Below are 23,281 nucleotides of genomic sequence, written 5' to 3'. Positions count from 1 at the left end.
CCTATCCTATCCTATCCTATCCTATCCTATCCTATCCTATCCTATCCTATCCTATCCTATCCTATCCTATCCTATCCTATCCTATCCTATCCTATCCATCTATCCTATCCTGTCCTGTCCTGTCCTAATCCTATCCTATCCCGTTCCGTTCCGTCCCGTCCCGCCGCGGCTCCGGGCGCGGCCTCCCCCTCGAAACTACAACTCCCATGGTGCCTCGGGGCGCCTCCGGCCGCCCCGACGGGCACGTGATGGCGGCGGTCACATGACCGCGCGGCGGGGCAGGCCCGGCGGAGCCGCCGCTGCCGCCGCCGCCCCCGCCCCGCATGGCCAACGTCGCTAAGAAGGTGTCCTGGTCCGGCCGCGACCGCGACGACGACGAGGACGGGCGTGCTGGCGAAACCACCCCGCTGCTCAACGGTAGCGGCCCGGGTGCGGCGGGCAGCGGCCGGCAGGTGGGTCCCGCCCCCGGGAGCGGGGGCTCCGCGCCGGAGGGAGCACGGAGAGGGCCGGGCCGGGGCTGTGGGCCGAGTGTGCGCCCCCTCCCCTGTCGTGTTCAACCGCGTTCGTTGCCCCGGGGCTGGGCGGGGGCGGTCGGGGTCGCTCCGGGCTGGGAAAGCAGAACCGGCCGGGCCGGGGGGAGCCATGGCCGGGGCACGGGGCACTCACGGGGGAAAAACTGAGCTGGGGCTGAGTCAGTGCCCAGCCGGCTCCATCCCTGCTGCTCCCCCGCCCTGGGACGGTCCCTGGCAGCAGCACCGTACACTGAGCAGGGCCCTGCTCCTGCCCGCTGGGGCTGCTCCTCATTCAGGGAATCACGGCGTGGATTAGGTTAGAAAAGGTCTTAAAACCCATCCTGTTCTACCTCTGCCATGGGCAGGGACACCTTCCACTAGGCCAGGGTGCTCCAAGCCCCATCCAGTGTGGCTTTGAACACTTCCAGGGATCCAGGGGCAGCCACAGCTTCTCTGGGCACCCTGTGCCAGGGCCTGCCCACCCCCATTTCCTACTGATATCTAATCTAATCTTCTTTTGTTTCATTTGAAGCCATTCCCCCTTGTCCTGTCTGTATCTGTCCATGTAAAATTAATTTGTGCTAAATGAATTTCTGTTAAAAATGTCTTTCTGTGAGAGCCTGATGCCTGACATGCTGCTGATCACCAGGTAGGGCTCAGACACGAGAGCCTCCAACACTGCAGTGGTGCAGGGTGTCCTGTGGGATGGATGGAGCTACTCTGGCAAAAAGCAGGTCCGAGGTGGGCCTGTCACAGAGGGAGGCCAGTTCCTTCCAAGTTCTCCTTCCAGTTTTCCTTCCAAGTTAATTTGGGGTAATTAAGTGAGGAGAACTTCTCTCCAGTGTGCCCTCAGGCCACCTGCCTGGTGTTCTCTCCCCCTCTTGCAGCTCAGCGAAGAAAACTGAGGCACTCAGCAGCTGTTCCAGAGTGAAGCTGAGGGTGCTGGGCTGGGCTGTGGATGGGAGGGCAGGGTGGGACCATGGAGCACTTTGTGCCAGCACCAGGTGGGACAGGCATTGCTTCCAGGTGGCATCCTAGAATTCCCTGTGGAGAGTTTTCTGGGAGGCCTGAGCTTAGACAGGGAGGAGCAGTGCCAGACTGTGGCAGCTGTGAGCAGGGTTGTCTGGCCCAGCATGATTCTGTGCTGCCCTGCTCCTGGGCAAGTCAGAACATCGGGCTAATTAGAGGGAAATGCAGGGCTCGTTAGGCTGGGAGAGCCTTGTGAGTGCTCTGGGAGCAGGGAATGGCAGCTGCAAGGAGGCAGCTGTGCCATGGCAGCTGTTCTGGGGTGAAAATAAAAGGAATCCTGCTTGGCAGTGCAACAGGACCTCGTATATTTACAGTACATGGGGAGTTCTGGGGGTTTGGAGGGTGTTAGAGCAGGGATTAACCAGATCTCATGGCTGGGGGTCATTGGGGAAGGCTTTTCCTGGTGGTTTGGAAGAAGTGCCTGAGGCCTGCTGCAGCAGGGGCAGTTGGAGGTGGACACCCAGCCCTGCCAATGTCATTTATTGTCACAGTGCAGGCAGCTCAGGTGTCAGCTGTGACATGGCACTAGTGGCATTTTCCTTGGCCAGGAGGAGAGGGAGCACCTTGCTGGAGCTCCAGAGCACAGGTGCCCCTGGCAGTGGCAGCTGGGGTGTCTCTGCAGGGCTGGGGCTGTATTTTGGTGTTGGGCAGTGCCTCTCCCTGTGCCCCAGATGACTTTCAGTTGTGTGGATTGAAGCAGGAAGGCAGGACAGCTTTGGGGGAGAGATAAAGAGAGGCTGGGGCTGCTTAGCTCAGGGGAGATTTAAAACTGGGTTGTGGTAATAAAATAAAAACGTCCCCTAACATCACTTGTTCCCTTTGTCACGTGCTTGTTAAATGGAAATGAAAGTGATCTTAAGGCGCCCAGAGGAAACACGGGGCTGCAGCTCCAAGCTGAGAGGGACTGAGATGGAGTTCTGCTGGGTGGGAGGTGAGGAGAGGCTGGATGAACACCCCTGTGGCTGTGGAGGGGTGTGAGGGGCCTGTCCCTGAGGTCTGCTCTGCTTGGGGCCAGCTGGGCTGGCCAAGCCTTCATCCTCTCACAGGGTTTTCTGATGCCTGGAGCACAGCAAGGGGTGAGAGGCAGTTGTGTCTCTGAGCACTGTGCCTGCTGGGGGCTGTCCCTCTCCTCAGCCACGTGTGGTGGTTCTCAGGCTGGGAAGTGGGTGGAAAATGTTAGTAAGAGCAGCCAATTTCCATCATGAGCCATTTTTTGTGAAGGAACGTTTCTCCTTCGCTACCATCAAAGATATTTGTGCTGAAGTGCCTTGACTTTGGGGTTGGTTTGAAGCTCCTGCTTCAAAGGGTGCCTGCAGCAAGGGCTCACCATCATGAAAACCAGGCTGCTGCTGGGCAGGGTGTCCTTCTTAGCCCCTGTGTGTTTATCCTGCATCTCTGGATGTTGCTGGTCTCATTTTCTTCCATCTCAAGTAACGAGGTGCACAAAAGTGGCCAGTCAAGAAATCTTGGTGGGAGGAGGCAGAAAAAGGGAAGTGTGAGTGCTGGGTGAGCCCTGATTCCTGGCAGATGGGCTGTAGATTGCACACCCCAGGTTGCTGGCAGAGAGGCTGCTTGTGCCTGCCCTTGTGAGCCTGGAGGTGACTGCCCTGGGGTGGTGGCAGGAGCCTCCCCCAGCACGGGAACTTCAGGAAGTTTTCTGCAGGTTGCTCAAGCTATCGGGGGCTGTGGCAGTGCCTCATCCTTGTGTGCTCCTGTGCCAGGGGAAAGGCCAGGGCAATGCCAGCATTTCCCATCCTGGTGGAGGTGAGGGTCAAGCAGGAGCTGTGCCCTGGCAGTGGCAGCAGGAGCCTGGAAGCAAAAGCCGAGTGGTGACACCTTGGGGAGAGTCTGGGTGTTTTCTCCCCTGTTGTGAGCCTGGAGGTGAGGAGCCCTGTTCTGTCCTGCTGTGAGGCATTTTGGGGATGATGCTGGGTGTGTTTGAAGCCTGTCCCAGCTGTGGCTGTGCGTCAGAGGAGGGGGGTTCAAAAGCCCTGCAGCTCATCTCCACTGTTCCCTGACAGAGCCAGTGACAGGGTCCTCGTGCTGGTGACACACCAGTGACACAGCCTGGAGTCTTCCACCCAGGCTGGTACGAGGGGCAGAGTGTTCTGAAGCCAAGAGGGGCCCTGGGGGCTGGAAATCCTCCTCCTTCCCTCCCACAGCTTCTGTGGTCTGTGCTGGGCTTTATCTCATCGATAACGCAAAGTCACGTGCTGCCAGTTCCTTACTGAGCACAGGGTGGTGACAAGGGACAGTGTCCAGGGGCCTCTCCTCATGCTGGGTCCTGTCCTGCAGGCTCATCCCTGTGGAAATGGGCTGTGGAGCAGAGGCAGACACTCCCTGTTGATGGCTCTCCAGAGCAATGTTTGGGGGCCTGGCTTGGTCACTGTGCACACAGCTGGGGTTGGATCCTGGGGAACCCCCAGCCTGGCCTGGGTCATGGAGATCATGCATCCAGGGCATGACTGGAAGGTGGTGGTTGAGATCTTCTGCTAGATTTTTTTCATGTTGAGGTTGATCCTCAGTTTGCTCTTGCTGGTCTCAGAGTGGGTGCCAGCATGACAAAGGGGAAGAGGAGCTCAGGAGTCCCTGAGGGGGCCACAGCCACGAGCTCCAGTCCAGCCCCTGCTCAGAGCAGATCCCTGAGGGACACACCCAGAGGAGCTTTGGGAACTACTCTGCACCCTGTTTGGTCCCAAGTTCAGTGTGTCACCAGCCACAGGGTGAACGTTTGGCTCTGATATCTGAGCAGAAGTTCTCTTACTGCAGTTTATCCACTGCTCCTTGTCCCATCAGTGCAAAGCTTCAGGGAAGTCTGGCTTTGTCCTGTCTGTAACCCCTTGTTGGGTGTCTGGAGATGCCATGAAGAACTCCCTGAGAAGCACCAGCTTCTCCTTGTGTATCTTGCCATGTTCTCCAGCCCCTAACTCTCTTGCTGAGGTCACTTTCTGTGCCTTTTCTGTCCCAGGAAGCCCAAACTGGATGCCAAGTCCCAGGTGTGCTATTGCAGGTGCCAGGGGGAGGTGTGGGATCCCTTCCCCAGACCTTCTGGCAGTGCTCTGGCACCCCCCAGGAGGGGGTTGGCCACCTCCCCTCCAGGTCTGACACCTCTTCCCTCACCCACCAGGTCACTGCAAGACTTTCTCAACTAAGCTACTTCCTGACCATTGGGACTCCTCCATTCCAGGTGCAGGGCTTTGTATTTGCCTCTCTTGCATTTGAGGGCCTTCCCTGCAGCCTGGCGAGGTCCCTTGGAGGAGCAGCCCTGCCTGCCAACATTCCTGCCCACTAACACTGATGATAACTTATTTTAATTCAGACCAAGGCTCCAGACATCTCTTTGCAGAGCTCAGGATGAAAGGATGAAATTACCTTTACCACCCAAATGGGCTGAGGGCTGGGTGCTCGTGTGCCACTGGCAGAGTGAGGCTCAGAGTGTCCCAGAGCCTCTCCTGGGGCAGGAGAGCTGTTAACCCCTCTGTGCCCTCTGGGCTTTGGCAGCAGTGCATGCTTTTATGTGCAGATAATCACAGCACAGTCACACCAACATCACACGTCCCCAGGATCAGCAGCTGCCTTGGCTGAGTTTGAAAACATCCCAAGGAGGGCATTGCTCAGTGAGTCTTTGAGCTGTGCACAAATAACCTTTTCTCTTGGCTCAGGCTGCCTGAATCTCTCCTTTTTCTCTTGTCCTTCTTGGGTGCTGCTGGAAGTAGCTCTTTCCTGCCCTCCTGGCATGTGATCCCTGTGGTGGTGAGACAGGAGCCAGGCCTCTGCTTGCAGATGCCACAGGGGTGCCAGGACTCAGGGGGAGGATATTAAAAATGTGCTGCTTGTCTAAGTTCAGCTTCAGGTTCCACTGCACCTCCTTTCCCTGCATCTGTCCTTGTGTCCTGCTGGTGCTCAGTCAATGGGGAGTTGAGCTGCTGTGCCCTGACTGCTCTGTGCACAGGGAAGGAGGGAACAGGGTGGGATGTCACTGGTTCAGCCACATTTGGTGTGTCTGCAGGCCCCCTTGCTAAGAGAAGGAGAATTTTCCCTGAAGGGCTGGTCCTGCCTGAGGGACACAAGGGACATGGCATGAGTGACATTTTCCATCTCCTTGATCTTGCCTGGATGTGTGGCACCTACAGGAGCCTTAAATCCTTGTGCTTCCTCAGTCCTAGTGCAGGTGTGTTCTTTTGCAATGTGTCCTTCTCTCTCCCTGGGCTGGTGAGGGCCTGGCTGGAGCCTCAGCTGCCTCCAGAGCAGCTGGGCACTGGCAGGCACTGGAACAGGCAGTTCTTGTATCCAGCTCATGACCCTAAATTCAGGGAGGTGACAGCACCTCCCAGCTCTTAGAAATGCACTGTGGTCTGCTCTGATTGCTGGGAAAAGGCTCCACCTGGATCCTTTCCACTGGGAGTGTGGAGCTATGAGGGACCAGAAGCAAAGCCCAGGCTGGTTTTGCCAAACCAGTGTGTGGCAATGGCAGCATGGAGCACTGGGGGCTGGAACTGCTGGGGGCTAAAGGGCACCAGAGAGGGCTTGAGAAGCTGGGGCAGAACCCATCTGCAGGTCAGGGAGTGAAGGGGAATGTGGAGCAGAGGGAAAAAAGGGAAAATAGGTCAGACTGCAAACACAAAGGGATATTCTTCCTCTGCAGTGAGTGCAGGGCTCCCAGCAGCTCTGGCCTCACGTTCCAGACGGGATCGTGGGGATTAAAGCAGCGAGGGGCTGGGTCTGGGACCTGCCAGCAGAGAGACACCAACAGGCCAGAGCCCTGCTCTTGCTCTCACCATCCCTCTTTTATCTCCAGTTCTTTAACCTGGCAGCTGGGGAGGCGTGAGGCACTGGAGGGGAAGATCTTAATGCTGAGGAATGGTGTTTGGGCTGTTCTTGGGGACAGTGCTCAGATCCTTGTGCATCCCTGTGGGGCTGGAAGGGTGACAGCAGCCTGCCTGCTCCAGCTGGGTCCCCCTGTGGCACTGCTCAGCTGCAGCCCAAGCCCCTGCTTGCCTCATCCAGGAGACAGAGGTGCCCAAAAAGTCAAAAAACTCCCGTGCTGTGCAACTGCACTGGCAGTAAAAACCCCGAGTGATCACCAGTGAAAGGAGAAGCTGCTCTCCAGAGGGAGATGCAATTGCTGCTTCCCAGCATCACACCAGGGCTGGCTCAGAGAGACACCAGAGTCCCCAGGGCTGTGCAGGAGCAGTGTGCCCACTTCCTGCTGTGTCTCCTGGCTGGCAGCCAGCCTGGCTGTCACTCTGGTCCCAGCTGCTCAGGGGGTGACAAACTGACAAGCTGACGTGATGTGCTCCTCTCCTGGCTGGTCACCGCTGCTGTGGAGCAGATGGCAGAGCCAGACGTGTCCTCAGCTGTCCCTTGCTGCTGGCTGGGCCTGGCAGCTGAGGGCACGTCGTGGTGAGCTTGTGGCTGTGCAGGTGACAGGTTGTGCAGGGGCTCTGTCCCTCCCCAGCCCCAGGGCAGTGTGGAACGTGCTGCTCAGCACAGGATTGTCAGCACGGTGCTCTGTGCCAGGGGCTGGTGGTGGCCAGTCCCCAGTGAGCCACTGCTGCTGGCACCTCCCCAGGTGAGCTGGCTCTGCCTCCTGACAGGTTGGAGCAGCTCACCCAAACCCTGGCAGGCTGCTGCTGCCTCTGGTTCCCTCCAGGGTGTTGGATGCCACCTCCTTGGTGTGTCCTCTGAGTGCAGGGTGCTGCGTTTTGGGGGGCAGGCAGAGCTCAGTGAGGGAGGCAGAGCACGAGCATCTTGCAGCCCTGCTCCATCCTCCTGAGAGATTTGAAGAGCTTTCAGGAGTTGACCTCGTTTCCCCTTCTCTCCTCAGTTCACTCCTTCCTCCTTCCTGCGCATCGGGCAGCTGAGCAATGTGGACCTCAATGAGGACACCCATGAGCTGGTGAGTGGCACAGAGAGGGGCCCCCTGTTACTGGGACCCCTTCCCTTCCTCCAGTAACAGCTGCTGCTGTTCCCTCCTTCACATTCAGCTTGTTCAGGTCTTCCTGGGCTGGGTGACCTCAGCTGATTCTGGCCCAGGGGCCCCTCTGGGATCCTCAGGAAATGCCCTAATTCGGAGCTGGGAACGGTCAAAGGCGTTTGGGAAACAGAATTTGGTTTCTGCCCAAAAACATGGGTTTGCTTGAAATAGCTCCTTGCTTTTGGCCTAAGGAATTTCCTGCTGAGGTGAAAGGTTGCCCTCCACCAGGGCATGGAGTTGCTTGTGTTCAGTGCCAGTCAGTGTGGCAATAGGTGCTTGGTGAGGGTGCACCCCTGGTCCAGCTGCCTTAAATCCCACACATCCACCAAGTGGTGGAAAAGCATCCCACATCCCTGCCTGCCAGGAAGCTTGCACCTGCACTCCTCTGTGCATCTCTGAGCATCAGAAGGAGTTAAACCAACAGTTGCATGTGGATGGGAGGGCTGGACTCTGACCTGACCATCCTGAGCTGTGCATCACATCCCACAGGAGACAGAGGTCCCTCGGCAGCGTCCCAACGAGATCCCCCACAATGAGAAGCTGCTGTCACTCAAGTATGAGGTAGGTGCCCATCTGCCACATCTTCTGTCTGCCCTCTGGGGTGCAGCAGGTGAGTTGTGAGGGCCAGGGCTCACAGCTGCCCCATGAGGGTGGTTTCAGTGCAGAAGGAGTGGAATGGTGGAAGGAAAATGATAACAAGAGCAGGGTGAGGGGCAGAGGGCAGCACTCCTCAACATGGGGGTCTCTTCACCTGGTCTTAGACAGTAACAGCATCTCCCCTTCCCAAACTAGAGCTTGGACTATGACAACAGTGAAAACCAGCTATTCCTGGAGGAGGAGAGGAGGATAAACCATGCGGTGAGTCTTGCTGGGCTGCCCACAGATCATCTCAGCTGGGGTGGACAAGGGAAGCTGTTCCCCCTGCCTGGCTGCTGGGGGCTTCTCTGGGCCAGAGGAGGTTGTGCTTAAAGCCTAGGTAGGCTAGCTGGGATGGGTTTATGGGCACTGGATGGGTTTATGGGCACTGACCAGCTGGTGACAAGCTGTGAAACCCCAGGATCAAGGACCAGCATGAGGGGGTTGGAATGGGAGCTAATCTGGGTGTACATGGTGGCATTGCCTGGTGGCATGGGGCAGGTCCCTGAGCAGAGGAACTTCTGGAATCATGTGAAACATCTGCCCTGGGGGCTTTGGGAATCAGTGCCACAGCAGGAACCCCAGGAGGATGGGCCTAACGGAGGCAGTCAAGCTGGAAAAGCACCTTAGGGATCCCACAGAGGAACAAGAGCACTGCTTAAAATGAGTAAATTGTGTCCAGGCTTCGCTGGGTCAGCCAGCATTGGTGCTCCCTGGCTCTCCTCAGAGCTTCCCAGGCTTGGGAGCGTGCTGGGGAAGGTGGCAGGTGTGCTGGGGTGCCCTGGGTGCCAGGCTGGCTGGCAGCAGGCTGTGAGGGCTCCTGCCCCTCAGGCTTTCCGCACGGTGGAGATCAAGCGCTGGGTGATCTGCGCCATGATCGGCATCCTCACCGGCCTCGTCGCCTGCTTCATCGACATCGTGGTGGAGAACCTGGCTGGCCTCAAGTACCGGGTGGTGAAGGACAGTATCCTCACAGAGCATGGCCAGCTGGGACCTCTGGCATCTCCTGGGAGCTGTGACACAGGGGTCCTGGGGGCAGAGGGCAGCGCTCCCTCGCTCCAGTTTGGTGGCACAGACTCTGCTGCTCTGCAGGGCTGAGCTGTGCCTGGGCACTGCTGTGACAGAGGAGGCTCATTTCAGCTGCTCTGGGTCCTCCAAGTGACAGGGGCTTGGAGCAACATGGTCTAGTGAATGGCATCCCTGCCCATGGCAGGGGGGTGGAGCTGGATGGTTTTTAAGGTGGCACCCAGCCCAAAGCACCCTGTGATTCTGTGAGGTGTTGTGGTGGGAGGGGTGGTACCCAAGCAATACTGGATTTTCCTTGAGCTGCTGCCCCAGACATTGACAAGTTCACAGCCAAAGGAGGCCTCTCTTTCTCCCTGTTACTCTGGGCCACCCTGAATGCCAGTGTGGTGATGGTGGGCTCTCTGATCGTTGCCTTCATAGAGGTAAGAGTCTGGAACTGCTCTGGGTTCTTTACATGGGCAAAGCAGGGTCATGTTTCCACAAAAAATGTGAAATTGTGTGACCAGTGAATGTGTTTCTGCCAGTCTGGCTGCCTGGTAGCCCCAGCTCCTCGGTGTTGGCTCCAGCTGTGCTGGGGGGTCTGTGGGGCTGGCAGGCTGCTGGGATGTGCTGGCAGCCTGGGACAGAGGCTGTGCTCCAGCCTTGGGCGGGGGTGCAGCTCTCCCAAGCCTTGGCCCTAGCTCAGCCTCTCTGTGTTGGGTGTACCCGAGCACCAGCACTGACCAGTCTGGCTGGGTGCCTCTGGAGGACAAGCCAGGGTCTGGGACTCCCTGTTGATCACTCTAATCCACACTGCCTTCCTTGTGGCTTTGCCTTTGTTCTCCCTGGCCACCAAGTGTGACCTTTCTGTAGCTGTGACTGGGTGGGGAACACCTCAGTGTCCCCAGGAACCCATCCAGCTCCTTTTCCTTGGCACATTTGCCCTTAGGGAGTGGGTGTCTCCCTCAAGCCCATCTCCAGAGCCTGTTGATAAGCTTTGGCCTCATTTCAGAGCCACCCTGAGGGTGTGCTGTGTGACAGGGGTAAGGTGGCTGCTGTGTCCCCATCCTGTGTGTGACAGCTCTCCCTGCTCCCTGCAGCCCGTGGCAGCTGGCAGTGGCATTCCCCAGATCAAATGTTACCTCAATGGCGTGAAGATTCCACATGTTGTCCGGCTCAAGGTAGGAAGCAGGAGGTGTTGGGATGGCCTGGGCACACTGTGTGGTCCTGGAGTGGTCCCTGCCCACCCTGTGGCACAGCAGGAGCTGGCAGGAACTCCCAGCTCCACAGCTGTTCCTCCCCAGTGTCCAGAGTTTAAATCTCCTGCCCTGGCACCAGCAGCTGGCACTGGGAAGAGCAGCTTTGGGTAGACTTTTGTCTGGCCAAGAAGAAAATTGACCAACCCTGTTTGCCACAGTGGGGGGGATGAGAATCACAAATTCCCTGGGCTCATTGGCTCCTCCCATGCCTGGGGCCCGCTGGGTCTGTGTCCCCTGTGGCTGCCATGGCCCTGTTCCTCTGCCACCCCTGTGACATGCTGTGTCCTTCTCTGTTGTGTGGCACCCCTGTGACATGCTGTGTCCTTCTCTGTTGTGTGGCACCCCTGTGACATGCTGTGTCCTTCTCTGTTCCTCTGCCACCCCTGTGACATGCTGTGTCCTTCTCTGTTCCTCTGCCACCCCTGTGACATGCTGTGTCCTTCTCTGTTGTGCAGACCCTGGTGATCAAAGTCTGCGGGGTCATCCTCTCGGTGGTCGGCGGCCTGGCTGTTGGGAAGGTGATGTGCACAAAGTGCTGCTGATCTGTTGGTCCCTGCTGCTGGCACTTGTGTCACAGCCTGACACCGGTCCTGTGCTGGGGACGGGGTGCTGGGGGCCCTGTGGTGACTTCCAGTGTTATTCCCTGGCCAAGGTGACTGGCACTGCCAGGCTTGGGGAGCCCCTATGGCATGTGGTGCCACCGTGCCAGCCTGTGTGTGGCTTGGCTGAGGGCAGAGAGCAGCAGCCCCTGTCCATCAGTGGCTGTCCCTGCAAAGAGTAGATGGGGGAGAGTTGGGTGCCCCATTGGGACCTTTCTGGCAGGCTGGGATTGAAGGCAGGCAAGGGAAACACTTGTTTCCACAGGAGGTGGGTAAGGGAGGCAGATGCTAGGATAAGGATTTCATAAAACCATGGAATGGTTTGGGTTGGAAGAGATCCTAAAGATCATCTCATTCCAAACCCCTGCCATGGGCAGAAACACCTTTCACCAGACCAGGTTGCTCAGAGTTCTGTCCAACCTGTCTTGAACACCTCCAGGATGGGAAGGGGGAAAATCTCAAGGTCTGTATTTCCCTGAGAGAAATGCTCCCAATCCAGCTTCAGGACTGCAAGCTGGTGAGCAGCATCCAGCAATGCCTGTTCTTCCTTCCCCAGTCTGACTGTGCTCTCTGGCCCTTAGGAAGGACCCATGATTCACTCTGGATCCGTGATTGCTGCTGGCATCTCCCAGGGAAGATCCACGTCCTTAAAGCGAGACTTCAAGGTTGGTGTGGAGCTCCCAGGGGCTGTGCTGCAGGTGCCCCTCTGTGCTGCTCCCACTGGTGGCTTGGCATCATCCCTGTCATACCCTGGCTCAGCCCTGAAGGTGCCCTCTGTCCTGTTTCAGATCTTCGAGTACTTCCGCAGGGACACAGAGAAGAGGGATTTTGTGTCAGCTGGAGCTGCCGCTGGCGTCTCGGCCGCCTTCGGTGCCCCCGTGGGTGTGTGTCTTATTTTATTATTTACAAGGGATTTTTTAATATTCTTTTTATTTTTATATTATTTTTATTTTATATCAACAAAGGGTTTTTTTACAGAAGAGTCTTGCTGAAATATGAGATTGTAAAGGTGTATTTTTTTTAACACTGTGAGGGAAAAGGGTTTTTTTGGAGTACAGCGATGTGTTTGGGGTTTTTTTGAAGAGTTTCAGTGATTTTTTTAAGGTTTTTTGAGTTTTAAAGGTCAAAGTTCTTGAAGATTTGATGTTATAGTCTTCTCTTAGGTATGTTCAAAAGTGGAGTAAGTTTATAATTTGTAATTCTTAAAACAGATTGAACTTAAATGATATCTTTTAAAAGCTGCTGTAATTTTGTAAGGTGTTGACTTTGCTTTGCAGCTGTATATTTTGTGGTTTGATTTTTTGTTCTGTCATCTTCTATTTTAGATATTTCTAGGGTGAGATTGCTTGTATTTTTGATGTTGAAATTTCTAGTCTAGTATTTTGAACTTCACTGATGACATTGTCCTGAGTCTGTTCAATTTCAATTTGAGTTGATGCTTTCTGGCACTGAGCAGTGCCTGGACATGGATTTCCTCAGGAGGTTGTTCCCACCTGCTTGGAGGCAGCTGTTGGGATCTGCATGGGGCACTGCAGGGGCCTTCCAAGTTTTCCTGCCAGGCTGTGCAGGTGTTGGCCCTGCCCAGATCCCAAATGTTGCCTCCCTGGGGTGGAGAATGGCCGTGGGGGGCTTTGCTGTGGTCAGTGCCTCAGTGATGGCTTGGTGAGCCTGCCTGTGACAGGGTCTGGGCAGTGTGGACACATGGCCTGGGTGCTTGGCTGGTGCTGGAGCCAAGGGGCTGTGGCACGTGCCCCTTGTGTAGATGTTGTATCTTGTGTTTGCAGGGGGTGTCCTGTTCAGCTTGGAGGAAGGGGCTTCCTTCTGGAACCAGTTCCTGACATGGAGAATTGTAAGTGCTGGAAAACAGTGGAGAGCTGCTGGGTCTGGTGTGAGGCGTTGCCTTTTCTGGGTGCCCTGCAGCCCCAGGCCTCCTGACACCCCTGCTCCAGGAGCAGCATCCCAGCTCCCCTCCTGTGCCCTCTCCTCAGGGGCTGGATTTGGGCCTGGCTGAGCTCCTTTGCAAGGGAGCTGCCTTGGGCTGTGCCCCAGGGCAACAGAGAGGCAAAAGGAGAAGCCAGACTCTGGTCAGTGTGAGCTGCCCAGAGAGCCACTATGGGGAATGTGACCTCCTGTCCCCAGCACACCGTGGGCACCAAGCCCTGCCCAAGGGCCTTGGGGGTTGTTTGGGGCAGTGTATGGAGCATGTGGTGAGGAATTGGGGCTGGGGGAACTTGGCAGTGACTCTGGGCTGCATCTCCTTCCAGTTCTTTGCCTCCATGATCTCCACCTTCACTCTAAACTCTGTCCTGAGCGTTTACCACGGCAATGCCTGGGATCTCTCCAGCCCTGGGCTCATCAACTTTGGCAGATTTGACAGTGAGGTAGGCACAGGTATTCCCCATGCAGGGCTCTGGGGAGGGGTTGGACACAGCCCTCAGCAGCTTTGGGGATATCAATTTGTCTATAATCTCACCCAGGGGCTGAAGCAGGCTCTGCCTTAGCAGCCAATGGGGTCTGGCCAGATCTCAGCTCCACCAGCCTCAGCAGAAGGAATTTCTGGAGGCTGTGGGATGTTCAGGGGACACTTTGGGGCAGCTCTGGGGCAGAGTTGTGCTGTCCCAGCAGTCAGTCACTGACTGTGGGACTGCAGATGGGCCAGGAGATGTGAAACCCACTTCTTTCTTGCTTGCAGAAAATGGGATACACAATCCAGGAAATTCCTATCTTCATCTTTATGGGAGTGGTTGGTAAGAGAATGCTGCTCTTTCCATTTGATTTGTCTGAATAATTTCCTCTGTTCTCTGTCTGGGTCTAAAGAGCTTTAGTGTCCAGTTTCCTGGGGAAAATGGGGAATCCATTAAATTCTGGAACAGAGGCTGCTTGTGGGGCTTATGCAGGGATGAGAGCTGGATCCTGGCCCAGCCCTAGGAGCAAGTCAAGCCCCTTTAACCCATGTTGAGCAGGGTCAGTGTGTTGCAGTCCTGGGCAGCCCCTTGCTGCCATGTGAGCTGCCCTTATCCCCATGGATTTGGCCTGTCCTCTGCCTGCCTGGTGCCAGCACTGTGACATTGGCCCCTGTGCTGGTGCCAGGCTCCTCTTGGTGACAGGTCCTGCAGGGACAGCACTCACATGTGCTGCTGGTCACTCTGGATGGGTTGTGGATGATCTTCAGAGGTTCCCTGTGTGGTGGGCAGCCTGGGCCCTGTATGCTGAGCTTTTCTTCTCTGCCATTTGCAGGTGGGATCCTCGGGGCCCTGTTCAATGCCCTCAATTACTGGCTGACAATGTTCCGGATCAGGTAAGAGCCCACAGGTAATGAAGGGGATTGATGTGGGTTCTGCATTCCCTCAAAGTGGCATTCCCACATGAAGCAAGGCTGTAATCTCTCATTTAATGTGAGCAACAACAGTTCCTGAAAGGTGCCACGTGCCTCTCACTGCCTGTGGCTGTGACCTGCACTGCTCTGACCCTGCCAAATATTTCCCTCCAGTGACTGGAGGGCCCAGAGAGGTGCAGACACTGCAGACCTGACTGTCATGTGCTCTGAAAGGACTAAGAAAAGGGAGAGAGCTGCTAAAGCCTTCTGAGACCAGTCTGACCCAGCCATTTTCAAGCAGCAGGACAGCGTGGCAGGGTCTGGGCAGGGAGCAGAGGCAGCCAGACTGTCATGTGCCTGATGTGACATGCCCAGCCAGGCTGTGCTGGTGCTGCCCACACCCCTGGGTGCCACTGTCACTCCTGTGTTCACAGGTACATCCACAGGCCCTGCCTGCAGGTGGTAGAGGCCATGCTGGTGGCAGCAGTGACAGCGACTGTGGGCTTTGTCATGATTTACTGCTCCAGAGATTGCCAGCCCATCCAGGGGAGCTCTGTGGCATATCCCCTGCAGGTAGGACATGATGTAGAATGCATTCAGGGTGGGGGCACCCTGAGCCTGGGGGCTCAGCAGGGAGACAAGGCCCTGCTGGATTTGGGACACTGCGCCTCGCAGTTGATGCCCTCCAGTGCAGGCAGAGCTGGAGACCCAAGGATGCTGTAGGTGTCCTCCCTGCCCAGAGCTGCCTCCTCGCTGGCACACGTGCCCCAGCCTCCCTGCCACTTCTAACCCTTTCTTATCTTGCCTTTTCAGCTTTTCTGTGCTGATGGAGAGTACAACTCCATGGCCACTGCCTTCTTCAACACACCTGAGAAGAGCGTTGTCAACCTCTTCCATGACCCTCCAGGTCAGTGCACCCAGCAGGGAGGCCTTGAACGTCAGCAGAGAGGGTCCATGTGTGCCTTGGCCACTGCTGGGTCAAGGCAGAGCATGATCAGCCCCTGAGGCCTTCACAAAACACTGTGCTAGGGTGGTGGAAGGAGGAGGGATGGGTGCTGTGCCTGGTGGCACCTCGGAGCTCAGCCAAAGGGCTGTGGGGCCAAGGACCTGGTTTTGGTCGTGCACATTTGCAGGCTGTGCTGCTTCTGAATTGTGTGAGAGCATGTCTGACCCTTGCTGTCTGTCTGAAGTCTGTTCTGGAAATGTCACTGGGATGTTTTCTTAATTAGTAGGGCCACTTGCCCCATAATGACTTTACCCTCTGGGCAGGTTGTGGAGGTGGATCTTGGGCTTTGGATTTGCTTGGGAAATGCAGTTTGGTTCCCAGGTTCTAGCTCCACTTTCCTTGGACCTGGTGTAACCCCAGCATCTCCTCTGCCTGCTGTGGAATCTGAGTTCTGTGCCCAGCTGCACATTGGGTGGGGGAGCAGAGATCCTCAGCCCAGGGGGTGCAGCTTGGCCACCTGCAGCCAGGAGATGACCAAGATGACCATCCAGTGTCTTGGGGCTGCTCCTGCAGTGCTGGCTCCTCCCTGGCTCAAGGCTTCTGTCTGAAGGAGGGGTTGCAAAGTACTTGTTTAAACCAGATTGAGCTGCTCAGCAATCCCAAAATAGCACTTAGCAGGGTTGTGGGGTCAGCAGGGTCTCACTGGGGTGGCACAGCCTGTGCTGTGGGACAGCGTGGCACTGGCTGGAGCTGCTGTGGGAGCTGCAAGATGGGAGGGACTTTGCAGGACATGCCCTGCTCAGTTAATCCCAAAGCTGGCAGTGGGATTCTGTCCTCCCAACCTTGTCCTTCAGCCCTGGCTGTCCCTCCCTTGGGGCTTTGAAATTCATCATGGGAGTCCGGGAACCACAGGGCTGGGAGGGGACGAGTCATGAAATGGGGGAATGGGATGTGAGGGCTTGGGATGGCCCTGGCTGGGTGGGGGGTGCTGGAGGGGGCAGAAATAACCTGAACAGCCAGTTTGAAAGGCTGTACCTGTGCTGCCAGGGCAGGAGGTGCTGCCCAAGAAGAGAGGCTCTCTCTGCTGGGAGTGAATTGTGGGGCTGCTGCTGCCTGATCTGTGGCCACAGCCCATCACGGTGTCCCCTGGGCTGTGGGACCAGCACTGACTCTGTTCTGTCCCCACCCCAGGTTCCTACAACCCCATGACACTGGGCATGTTCACACTGATGTATTTCTTCCTGGCCTGCTGGACCTATGGCCTGACAGTGTCTGCAGGGGTCTTCATCCCCTCCCTGCTGATTGGGGCAGCCTGGGGGAGGCTCTTTGGCATCTCCCTGTCCTACCTGACCAAGGGCTCGGTGAGTCCTGCCTGGGCAGCCCTGGCACCCTGCCCTCCTCCCTCGCTGCTGGGCTGGTGGCATGCTCAGACAGCGTGCCTGGAGCTGGCTGAAAGCTCTGAACTGGGCTGGCTCCTTGCTTGATGTCTTCATGAGCTGGGTCTGGACCTCTCCACCTCCCAGTGGAGCCCTGCCAGCAGCTGGGTTGTTCAGGCAGCCTCAGGCAGCTCTCCCCGCTTTGGAGGGGGTTTGGGGACCAGGACTCTGCTGACTATCTCTGAATGCCCTGGAGCCAGCAGGTGACTTGGCTCCTTTTCTTTCCTGTGCTCAGATCTGGGCTGATCCTGGGAAATACGCCCTGATGGGAGCTGCTGCACAGCTGGGTGAGTTCCCCATGGCACAGTGTTGGTTGGGGGAAAGATGTCATGGGAACAAGCACTCCCTGCTTCCCTGACAGCTTCCTTCCCAGCTGAAGCCTGGCTGTCAGCTTCCTCATCACCCTGCCAGGCACAGTGAGGGCTGGGCTCACCCCTGGAGGGGCAGTCCTGGATCACTGGGAGATTCAGGGCCCTCAGGTGCTCTGTGATGCCCTCTGTGACGTGTTCACAGGGGTCTTAGGATGAGGGAAGAGATGAGGATCTGACTCCATGTTTCAGAAGGCTGATTTATTATTTTATGATATGTATTATATTAAAACTATACTAAAAAGATAAAAGAAAATATTTCATCAGAAAGCTAGCTAAGAATAGAAAAAGAAAGAATAATAACAAAAGCTTGTGTCTCAGACAAAGAATCCGAGCTAGCTGACTGTGATTGGCCATTAATTAGAAACAACTACATGAGACTAATCACAAATCCACTTGTTCCATTCCACAGCAGCAGATAACCATTGTTTACATTTTGTTCCTGAAGCCTCTCAGCTTCTCAAGAAAGGATTTCTGAAAAATCCTTCTAAAGAAAGGATTTTTCAGAAAATATCATGGCTACAGCCCTCACTCTGTGTGGGTCACTTGGGGGTCACTGGGAGATTCAGGGCCCTCAGGTGCTCTGTGATGCCCTCACTCTGTGTTTCCTTGCCCTTCTAAACCCCCTGGGTGCCTCTGGCAGGCGGGATCGTGCGGATGACCCTGAGTCTCACTGTCATCATGATGGAGGCAACAGGCAACGTCACCTATGGCTTCCCCATCATGCTGGTGCTGATGACGGCAAAGATTGTGGGAGACTACTTTGTGGAGGTGAGGGCTGCTGTGCTCCCCAGGGCTGGGGGGCCATGGGGGCCAGGACAGGCATGTGCTCGCTCTAAGGGATGAGCTGCTGCCTGGCTGTGGCCTTTGCCACCTCACCAGGCTTCTCCTGATGGCTTGGCTCTTGTTGCAGGGGCTGTATGACATGCACATCCAGCTGCAAAGTGTCCCCTTCCTGCACTGGGAGGCCCCAGTGACATCCCACTCCCTCACAGCCAGGTAGGTGGGCTGGGCATGGCTGTGGCAGCAGCCTTTGGAGCCCAATGTTGGCCTGAGCAGGGAGTGGAGGTTGCAGGAACCTGCTGTCCCCTGGTAGCCAGTCAGCTTCTTCCCCTGCAGGGATGTGATCTGCAGTGTGTTCCTTCCTCTCTCCTGGCAGCTTTTGGGGACAGAGGAGGCAGCAGCACTGAGGAGTTAATGTGTGTTAGGGGGGATATTTAGGGTGTGAGGGTGCTGAGGCCCTGGCACAGGTTGCCCAGAGCAGCTGTGGCTGCCCCTGGGTCCCTGGAATTGTCCAAGGCCAGGTTGGATGGTGCTTGGAGCCACCTGGGACAGTAGAAAGTGCCCCTGCCCATGGAAAGGGTTTGGAATGAGAGGAGCTTATAGGTCCCTTCCCAGCAAGCCAGTGTGTGATTGCAGGATTCAGCGTGTGCTGCCTTGAGCTCACCCAGAGCTTTCCCTGCAGGGAGGTGATGAGCACTCCTGTCACCTGCCTGCGGAGGATCGAGCGCGTGGGCACGGTCGTGGACATCCTCAGTGACACCTCCTCCAACCACAACGGCTTCCCCGTGGTGGAGAGCAACCCTGACACCACACAGGCAGGCTGGGTGTCCCTGGGGAGGGGCTGCAGCTGGGGTGGCCCCCGAGGGCTGGCTGCAGTGGGGACCCTCACACACGGTGCCTGTTGCAGGTTGCCGGGCTGCGGGGTCTGATCCTGCGTTCCCAGCTCATCGTCCTGCTGAAGCACAAGGTGGGTGATGCTGCCTGGAGACTCTGGGCCGTGTCTGCTGTCCAAATCCTGTCTCAGGCCCCTTGCTGCCTGCCTTGCTCAGCTGGCAGAGGGTGCCTGTCATCTCCCTCAGCTCACCCGGGGGGATGGTGGGTGCTGCCATTCGGTGGTGGGGTTACCCCACACCATCCTGCACCCTTCTGGGCTCACAAACTGAGTGAGTGGGAAACTGGCCAGTGCTTCTGCAGATGGTCCATCTGTCCCACCCTTCTGCCCTTTTCCCTCCCTGGCCCTGTGCATTGTCTTGGTGCCTGTGAGCTCCGTGGGACAGTCCCCAGCCCTCTCTTTCCTGCCCAGGTTTTTGTGGAAAGGGCCAACCTGAGCCTGGTGCAGCGGCGGCTGAAGCTGAAGGATTTCCGGGACGCCTACCCCCGCTTCCCCCCCATCCAGTCCATCCACGTCTCCCAGGACGAGCGCGAGTGCATGATTGACCTCAGCGAGTTCATGAACCCCTCGCCCTACACCGTGCCCCAGGTAACGCCCAGGGACCCCTGTGACAGCCCCCCAGGGGTCAGGGTGGCCAGTGGGGGCTGCCTGGGGGTGCTGCAGCCCCCCCAGCCCGTTCTGCCTTGCAGGAGGCGTCCCTGCCCCGGGTGTTCAAGCTCTTCCGAGCGCTGGGCCTGCGGCACTTGGTGGTCGTGGACAATCGCAACGAGGTGAGTCCCTGCTCGCTGTGTCCCAGCAGCCTGGGCTCCTCCAGGGGACAGGCACACGCTGTCCCCAGGCTCTGTGTGAGCCTGTGAGCTCCCTGTCCACATCAGGCTGACCCTGTCCCTGTTCTGGCAGGTGGTGGGAATGGTGACCCGCAAGGACCTCGCCAGGTACCGGCTGGGGAAGGAGGGCCTGGAGGAGCTCTCTCTGGCACAGACGTGAGGCAGCGTGGCCCAGCAGAGATGTGCCCCAGCCCCTGGGAGCTGGGGTCCCCCTTTTGCAGGAGGTGGGGAGAGGACTGGGCCAGTCCCTGCAGGTGTCACAGTGCCTGGAGCACTGCCATGGCCATGCTGCCCTGGCCCTCCTGCCTGCTGCTGCCTTCCCACGTCTACTGCCTCCTCTTGTCACCCCTTCCTCTGCTTCCCTGAGGGATCAAAATTCACCCTTGGCTCTGTTAGCTCCTGGAATAGGCTCTCCTTGATGGTTGGGTGAAGGCTGGAGTGTTCCATGGGGAGCAGGGCTGCCCAACTGAGCTGGGCACGGTTCTCTGACACCGCACGTGGCCTCTGTTGCCTCATCCACCCAGTCTGGGCTGTCTGGGACTTGTCCCTGCCCAAGCTTCGGCTGCAGGGCCTGTGAGAGGAGCAGAGGGGACACCTTGGGGCTCCTTCCTGCCCCCAGGCCCCCATTCCCTGCTGCCCTGTGGTCCTGCTTGCTGGGTTGGGCTGAGCTCTGGGGTTACCTCCCTGCTCCTTGGCACTGAGAGGGGGACGTGCCCTGCTTGGCTGTGCAATAAAAGGGCTCCCCTGGTTCTGCAGCTGCTGCCTCTGGCTCTTTCTTGGCTCCCTCAGGCACTCTGACCCCAACCCATGTGTGGGGAGACACCCCTGGGATTTGGGGCAGGGATGGGGAGGGGAGAGCTGCCTGCACTGGGGAGATGTTGGTCCTGCAGCCTGTGCCCTTCTGCCACTCCTGCAGTCCTCCCACCACTGCTGCTCCCACACCGGGAGCCAGAGTCACTCCTGGGGTATGTTCTGGCCCCTTCCAGCAGCCTGGGCCCTTCCAGGCACCCCAAACTCACCACCAGTCCTGGATTTGGCCGGGGGTGGGAGCAAAGCCAGCCCTGGCACCTCACTTTTCCTGTCTTCCCCCATCCTTGCTCCTCTCCTTAGCATTGCCCTGCCCCCTGCCCTGGGACTGCCCCTTCCTCACCTGGTGCCTGGAGAGGCTTTTGACTGCAGGATCTGTGCTGAAATAAAGTCTGTTTGTACTTTTAGTGTGGTGCTGCCTGTCTCTTGCTTCCCTTAGGGCTGAACCGAGCCCTGTCCCCACTCCTGCTGCTGGGAGGGCACAGGCTGGGGGGTGGGGGTGGCTGCATCCTGGGCTCAAGGCAGGGGCTGGCTGCCCCTTCACAGCTTCTTTTCCCTTTCAACATCAATACAAAGCAGAGGATGCCTCAGCTGGGCCCTGGTAACAACCAGGCCATGGGGAAGAAGAGCCAGCCCTGCTCTGGGGCAGGGGCGCTGTAGGGCACAGCGGCTCCCCAGGGCAGCGCTGGGTCCCCAGGGCAGCGCTGGGTCCCCCGTGTGCTGACTGCCGGGTGCTTTATGAGGCCCCGCTCGCCCTTTGCCCTGGCGCGGCCGAGATAAGGGATGGGATCCACCGCCTTGGGCCCAGAGTAAACACGGGCTGCTGGCTCCCGCCGGCTCCGCGCTGCCCTGCTCCTCCCGCTGCTGCCAAGCCGTGGTGGCCCTTTGTCTCTGCCAGCAGGGACGCACAGTGGCGGGTGGCAAAGGACACCGCACACGCTGCTGCCTGGCGGGAGTCATTTATTCACTCGTCCCATCACCGGCTTCGAGCCGGCCGCTCCGAGTGCCCCGGTGCTGGTACTGGGGCCACCGGGTTTATCATTAACCGGGTGGCACGTGGCGGCACCGGGGCCACGCTGGGGTCACAGCCCCGCAAAGGGCTCTGCCTCCAGCCCCGGGCGGCCCAGCAGCTCCCGCCCAGCGCCCGGCAGCTCCGGCCCTGGCTCCACTGTCCAGGTGGCCAGGAGGTCGCTGAAGTCGGGGGTGCCGGTGTGGAGCAGCCCGGCGGGGCCCGGCTCTTTCCAGAAGGAGGGCGGCAGCTTCCTGCGGTGCATGGGGGTGATGTGGCCGTACTTCCTCTCCAGCCGCTGGCTCTTGCCGCCGGGCAGGCAGCGGTGCACGCCGTACTCGAAGAGCTCGGCCAGCGGGCCCAGCCTGTGCGCGGCCCCCGCGCTGCTCCGCGGGGCCTCGGGCACGGCCGGGGCGCTCGGGGCCGAGCCGCAGTCCCCGGGCACCGGGCGGCTCCCGGCCGCCTCCTCCCGGCCCCGCCGCCCGAAGTAGCGCTGGATGTCGCAGCTGATGAGCTCCGAAAACTTGAGGAGACGCAGAGTGGTCTCGGCAGTGCTGGAGACACCGGCCAGCTCCGGCCGCACGCTCTCCTCCACCGCTTCCACGTCCTCCTCCTCTTCTTCTTCCTCCTCTCTTCTTCCTCCTCCTCCTCCTCGGAGAGGTCGGGGAAGTCGGGCTCAGGGTGCGTGGGCAGCAGGAGGCCGTGCGGGAAGGGCGAGGGCAGCCGCAGCTCGGCCAGGGGCTGGATGACACCCGCGGCCATGCCAGCGCTCGGAGGCACCCCTGGGAGTCACCCTGCGGCAGGGACAGCGGGGTCAGGGTGACACAGCCTGGCACCAGCCCTGACACACCGCCCAGGGGACCGTGCTGTGCCACACTATGGCCAAGGTGGGGCCACAGGGACAGCGGGGTCAGGGTGACACAGCCTGGCACCAGCCCTGGCCCAGCAGCCCTGGGAGCCCAGCAGCCCGTGCTGTGCCACACCATGGTCAAGGTGGGGCCACAGGGCAGCAGGGATGTCCCCCACAAATAACGGGGTGTGGGATGTACCCACCAAGCTGTGGGAAAGAGGGCAGTGGGGGTATTCCCCCTGGGACAGCCCCACTCAGCCCTGGGACAGCAGGCAGCAGGGGTGTCCCCACCAAAACATGGGATATGGGGCAATGGAAGCATAACCCTGAGTCGTGGGATATGGAGTAGCAGAGATGGCATCCCTCTACAAGCAACAGGACATGGGACAGTGAGGATAGTCTAACTGAACCCTGGGACATCAAGCAACAGAGATGTCCCCACCAAACCATGGGGTGTGGGACAGTGGGGATGTCCCTAAGTCATGGGACATGGGGCAGCAAGGATGTTTGCACTGACCTGTGGGACATGGATGTCCACACTAAGTCATGGGATGCAGGGCAGTGGGGATGTGGGGCAGAGGGATGCTCCCCTTCACCCTGGGGCTGTGGATGGAGGTGAATGGGGGCTCAGCACCCACCCTGCAGCTCAGGGCCCCAGAGCCCCATGCCCTGCCCACACAATGGCCCCTTGGCTTTCCTGGTGACAGAGTCCTGTCTCAGGCCCCTTGCTGCCTGCTCAGCTGGCAGAGGGTCCCTGTCATTTCCCTCAGCTCACCCAGGGGGATGGTGGGTGCTGCCATTCGTGGTGGGGTTACCCCACACCATCCTGCACCCCTCTTGGGCTCACAAACTCTGAGTGAGTGGGAAACTGGCCATGCTTCTGCAGATGGTCCATCTGTCCCACCCTTCTGCCCTTTTCCCTCCCTGGCCCTGTGCATTGTCTTGGTGCCTGTGAGCTCCGTGGGACAGTCCCCAGCCCTCTCTTTCCTGCCCAGGTTTTTGTGGAAAGGGCCAACCTGAGCCTGGTGCA

The 23,281-nt window shown here is 58.2% G+C and overlaps 2 protein-coding genes across 2 annotated transcripts; one reads left to right on the top strand and one right to left on the bottom strand.

Annotated features, from left to right (window-relative positions):
• Positions 1-277: 277 nt before the first annotated feature.
• Positions 278-20,799, top strand: CLCN7 (chloride voltage-gated channel 7). Its single transcript, XM_036392701.1, has 25 exons — positions 278-452; positions 7,369-7,440; positions 8,008-8,079; positions 8,311-8,376; positions 8,986-9,118; positions 9,493-9,602; positions 10,260-10,340; positions 10,874-10,936; positions 11,599-11,682; positions 11,806-11,899; positions 12,802-12,866; positions 13,282-13,398; positions 13,710-13,764; positions 14,255-14,315; positions 14,768-14,906; positions 15,147-15,240; positions 16,471-16,640; positions 16,951-17,002; positions 17,727-17,854; positions 17,997-18,082; positions 18,549-18,681; positions 18,774-18,833; positions 19,170-19,346; positions 19,448-19,528; positions 19,659-20,799. The coding sequence occupies exons 1-25, from the start codon at positions 324-326 to the stop codon at positions 19,743-19,745; spliced, it is 2,409 nt and encodes an 802-aa protein (XP_036248594.1). The 5' UTR covers positions 278-323; the 3' UTR covers positions 19,746-20,799.
• A 675-nt stretch (positions 20,800-21,474) lies between these two features.
• PERCC1 (proline and glutamate rich with coiled coil 1) lies at positions 21,475-22,163 on the bottom strand. The gene is given in 2 exon segments (XM_036392111.1): positions 21,475-22,032; positions 22,035-22,163. Coding segments are annotated over 2 exon segments (687 nt in total).
• Positions 22,164-23,281: the final 1,118 nt, after the last annotated feature.

Source organism: Molothrus ater, chromosome 16 (genome assembly GCF_012460135.2).
Source record: "Molothrus ater isolate BHLD 08-10-18 breed brown headed cowbird chromosome 16, BPBGC_Mater_1.1, whole genome shotgun sequence".
NCBI lineage: Eukaryota > Metazoa > Chordata > Aves > Passeriformes > Icteridae > Molothrus > Molothrus ater.
Note: the sequence above shows the minus strand (reverse complement) of the source record. Positions and strands in the feature narration are given on the sequence as shown.